This window comes from Salvia hispanica, chromosome 6 (genome assembly GCF_023119035.1).
Source record: "Salvia hispanica cultivar TCC Black 2014 chromosome 6, UniMelb_Shisp_WGS_1.0, whole genome shotgun sequence".
In the NCBI taxonomy this organism is placed as follows: Eukaryota; Viridiplantae; Streptophyta; class Magnoliopsida; order Lamiales; family Lamiaceae; genus Salvia; species Salvia hispanica.
In genome coordinates, this window is record NC_062970.1 from 6,201,670 (window position 1) to 6,206,275 (window position 4,606).

General features: G+C 38.6%; 2 protein-coding genes across 2 annotated transcripts; one reads left to right on the forward strand and one right to left on the reverse strand.

Annotated features, from left to right (window-relative positions):
• Positions 1 to 1,849, reverse strand: LOC125192825 (F-box protein PP2-B11-like). Its single transcript, XM_048090485.1, has 3 exons — positions 1,447 to 1,849; positions 686 to 807; positions 1 to 594 (listed from the first exon to the last, which is right to left on the reverse strand). Exons 1-3 carry the CDS (start codon positions 1,705 to 1,707, stop codon positions 87 to 89), a joined length of 891 nt encoding a protein of 296 aa, XP_047946442.1. The 5' UTR covers positions 1,708 to 1,849; the 3' UTR covers positions 1 to 86.
• A 1,404-nt stretch (positions 1,850 to 3,253) lies between these two features.
• On the forward strand, positions 3,254 to 4,606 carry LOC125192822 (putative F-box protein PP2-B12). The gene is made up of 2 exons (XM_048090483.1): positions 3,254 to 3,956; positions 4,042 to 4,606. The coding sequence occupies exons 1-2, from the start codon at positions 3,412 to 3,414 to the stop codon at positions 4,466 to 4,468; spliced, it is 972 nt and encodes a 323-aa protein (XP_047946440.1). The 5' UTR covers positions 3,254 to 3,411; the 3' UTR covers positions 4,469 to 4,606.

The window sequence follows — 4,606 nt, forward strand, 5'->3', positions numbered from 1 at the left end:
TTAAATATACAAACAAACTTTATTACTATTAGTATTACACAAGGCAATGAAATATAAGTCTGAGAATTGGAAAATGATGAGAGGAATCATGACTTGGGCCTAAACTCAATCCCCTGAACGATGAGACCCGACTTCCCTTGATAGCCTTCCCTCCCCAACAGCATCGTCTCCACCACGCCGTCGTCGCCTCGATCGTTATAGAAGCTTCCCAACTCCACCTCCATCCACCCATCACCTCTCCCCACAGCTACCCTTCCACTCTGCTCAGATCCATCAGGGCGTTGCAGGTGCACCTTTGCAATCTCCGTCAATCCGTCACCTATCCTCACCGGCGCCTCTCCAGTCCGGCTGTGGCGGTCGCGATCATTCTCCCGCGCAAAGTGACCGAGAATAGCTGCCCTCTCATCATCACCATCGACTTCATCATTCGTGAATCTCACAAATGCATTTGCTGATTGGAGTCCGTAAGGATTCCGGCCTAGCTTGAAGACAAGATAACATCCGTAGACGGTGTCGGAGGATAGCATCCGAGTGTTTATCGCGCCCCGGATTTCAAGCCAGTGAACAATTTTTAACAGAGCAACCTCTGAAAATCTGCAGTTGGTTAAACACCACATTTGTTAAACGAAACCATGTTTTTTATTTATTGAAAAATGTGGAATTGGGATTGTAAAGAATGGTGGACCTTGAATCTGGATGGGATCTGAGGTCCCAGTACTGTGGGGTGTTGCCACACCAGATAATTTCCAGCTCTCTTGCTGCCATCATGTAGCATATCTTGCCATTCCTTTTTTCCAGACTAAAGCTCTGTTTCAGAGTTATTTGTCTAATTTAAGGATTAAATCAAGTCTTAGTTTTCTCAACTAAAATATTGCCCCGATTAACCTTTTTATTCTCAATTAATGATTGGCAAACGTCCTAACCCAATTTTCTTTTTTCATGCGCTAAATGAGTGTATCAAAGGAAGAATTTGTACAATATGCATTATTTGACACATTCATTTTCTGACCAAATATCTGAACAATCAATGAAAACGAAGTAATGGTTTCCTGATCTAATTTCAGAAGAGTCCGGTAAAATTAATTTATCAAATAATTATGTATATATTTCGGGTTTTGATCTATGCAAAATTCATTCTTAAGCTCACGGAGGTCATTTTAAGGACATTGTAAACTTATTTTTAGATCATTATAGTAAGGAAGATATAAAATGAACTTCAAAACCAGAATTTTATTATATCACCTAGAATTGCTTTATAATGATCCTCCGTGATTTTGTTTAATTATTGACATTAGTCAGGATTTGGTCTAGATTTTGTATCGATCATTTTCCTATTTCAGAAAACCCAAAATAATTACTATGTACATAAATTATCTTAGACAGTCTACAGTTTAATGTAAATATTCTAGCACTCATGTATTTTGTGAGTGAAGGATGAAATAATACCAATTTTCCGGCGTCGAGAAGAATAGGAGAGTTGCAAAGGCTGAAGTAGAGCTCTTTGTTGTTGGCGTAGACCACCGGAGATACAGATCTTGATATAATTTCCGGCCAATCCTCCGGCAGAAATCTGACCCAAACAGCGTCGGAATCAGCGGCGGATTTAGAGCCTTTTGAGACCGTAGCGAATCTTGAGGCATCCGCAGGCGAAGTTCGCTGCAGAATCTCCGATAAACACTCACCCGGCAACGTAGATAGAAGGTCCATTCAATCTGCGCAATTTCACAATCGTTGAAACCAATGAATTCCTCACAACTCAGAAACACCAATTAATACCTGGTTTAATTTTTTTTTAATATATCAAATTTCCTGACTAAATTTCTAAAGCCGGAGACTTGGTAAATAGTGTATGAAAGTCGTACTACTCCCTCAGTCAGTTCACTATTTACAAATCTACAAAATTTTTAACAATATATCATCTCATCATTTTATTTAGAATTTACTACTCCTCCATCCCAACTTAATTGTCACTCGTAGAGTGAATACGAGTTTTAAAAAATTGTAAAAAAAATTATTTGAAAAAGTTAGTAGAACGTGAGATCCACTTTTTCATATTAATTTTATAATAAAATAGAGTGAAGTGAGTTAGTGGAACGTGAAACCTACTTATTATTTATGGTAAAAATAAAGTGTGACTATAAAGTTGGGACGAACCGAAATGAAAAAGAGTTACGATTAAGTTGGGATGGAGGTCGTATATTATTAAAACTAATAATACTAACATTTTGTAAATATTACTATGACTAACATTACAGATAAATATTATTAATAATATGAATCTCATTACATACTACCAAATACTTTTACTAATTTTTTTTATCCCATTTATTTTACTGAATATTACACATTATTATTTGAAATATAGGCAGCATAGGTTTATGTTGAAGTGGTCATCGCAACTTGCCTCAATTATTCTAGTGTTAGTATTATAGTTTTAGCTAATATGGTCAACGCAACGTGATTGAATTGTTCTTGCGTTCAATATTTTTGGTAAACTACAATTAGATCTTAATATTAAAGGTAAACTACAATGAGATCACCACATTCATAGATCTTCTGACCTCTAATTTCACTGGTTTTTACCCCCATTTTTACCCCATCTTTCTTTATATTATTTTCATGTGAAATACAAGCAGTCTACAGAAGTAGCAGCCTCTCCAAATTTTGTAGGCCTATTTGGCAGTAGGATATTCTGGGGAAAACATTTTTGCTCTTGAGTAATCAAAAACTCACTTTCAGTCAAGAACTTCATTTCAATAATGTAGGTAACTGAGTTTTACAATGATAAATTAATTAGATTGTTGATTTTTATTTGTCATGTTTCCATTACCTAGCTAACTATCATTGGTCTTATTTAGTGATGGAAAATATCAACATGTGAATTTTGAATTAGTTTAATGATTATTAATTGTGAATTAGTTTAATAATTATCTATTGAAATTTTCCTGTTTCCCCTTGATTATTTGACTGGGAAATCAAAGGCGGGCGGGCGGCTGCGGTTGGAAAGTTAGTGACAAAAATACCCCTTATATATTTGGGGCATTTTAAACTGAAAAAAGTGGTGAAAAAGAGCCAAAGTACTTAAACAAGCAAAATATAGATATGCATCGCGGATAGTATAGAGGCTTAAAATGTACTCCTCCATTTCACTCAATTAATTATTGATCCTTACAAAATAAATAGATTTGCATTCTTTTGTGTTCATATAATCATATTTAAAACGATGATATAATATGTCAACTTCCTTATGAAATGAGTGAGGACCTAGCGAGAAGTCCCTCGGCAACTTCGTGCTAACTGCAATACAGAGCACAGACGACTCAGATAGAAGACGTATCCTCTTAAACCAAAAAAAAAGGACAAAGGATTCATAAATTTTGATCCGATCGTATAAAAATTGTATAGGTGAAGATGAGTAAGCACTACGACAATTGGGAGAGGCTGGTGGTGGCAGTGCTGCGCCGACAGCACGACCGGGAGATAGCCCTGTGTCGTTCAACGAATTCCAGCGCATTCAGCTCTCGATCTTCCAGTTTTAGCCGTGAATTTTACGATCAGCTACACGGTGCCATCATCAAGTACTCCAACAACCAAAGTTTTCCATTTTCCTCGCCAACTGCGGTGAGCAATAGCCTTGCCAGCGATCAAGATGGGGGAGAGACAGAGACAACAACAGAAAGGAAAAAAAAGTTTCCTCAGCTCAAACGGCGCCAAACGACACCAGCAAGTTGGCAACGACCTTCTTCAGCGAGCAAGTCTCGCTTCTTGAATCCGTCACGATCCAAGAACACGTATATAAATTATGCTCCTCCATCTCGTCCATCATGGTGCAAGCAGAGCTACTTGGAAGATGAAAGGAATGGGAAGAAAAGTTATATGGTGGGAGCAAAAGATCTGACCATTGCTTTTGGAAACGACTCGAGGAATTGGGAATGGAGATTTGAAGATGATTCTAGGTATGAGTCTGCTTTACTGCTTTAGTTATTTTATGGATTAATTGAATTAATGAAGTAAAGATGAGAAGGTGCAATTGTGTTGTAGGGAGGTGGCGGAGCTGTGTTCATCGTGGACGCTTGACGTTGGAGCAAAGATGGGAGCAGGAGTGCTGAAGGCGCGGAGTGTGTACGCAGCGTATCTGGTGTACAAACTGGGGGAGACAGCGGAGGGGTTGGAGACGGCCAAGGGGTTAATCAGGTTCGTGGAAGATAATTCGGATATGGAGGGTGTGGGAGAACGAGTGGTGCATCTGCATCCTGGCGGGGGGGAGAGAGGGGAGGGGTGGATGGAGGTGGAGATTGGATTCTTCTACGTTGGAAGAGAAGACGGAGCAGTGGAGGCGCGGTTGCTGGAGACCAAGAGATGGAAATGTGGGCTTATTGTTCAAGGCATTGTGTTCCGACCTTGTTCTACCAATCCACGAACACCTCTTCTTTCTAGTAAATTCAAGTCCACTCCAGTGTTAGCGTAGACTACACCCACACGTGCCACACCTCTTGTTTTGTGGTGGCCTCAAAGTTTAAATCATCTTATAAATTGGTGAGAATTTATACGGAGTATATTTTTAATTTTATGGTTGGAAGTTGGAACAAACTTTAATTTTATTTGA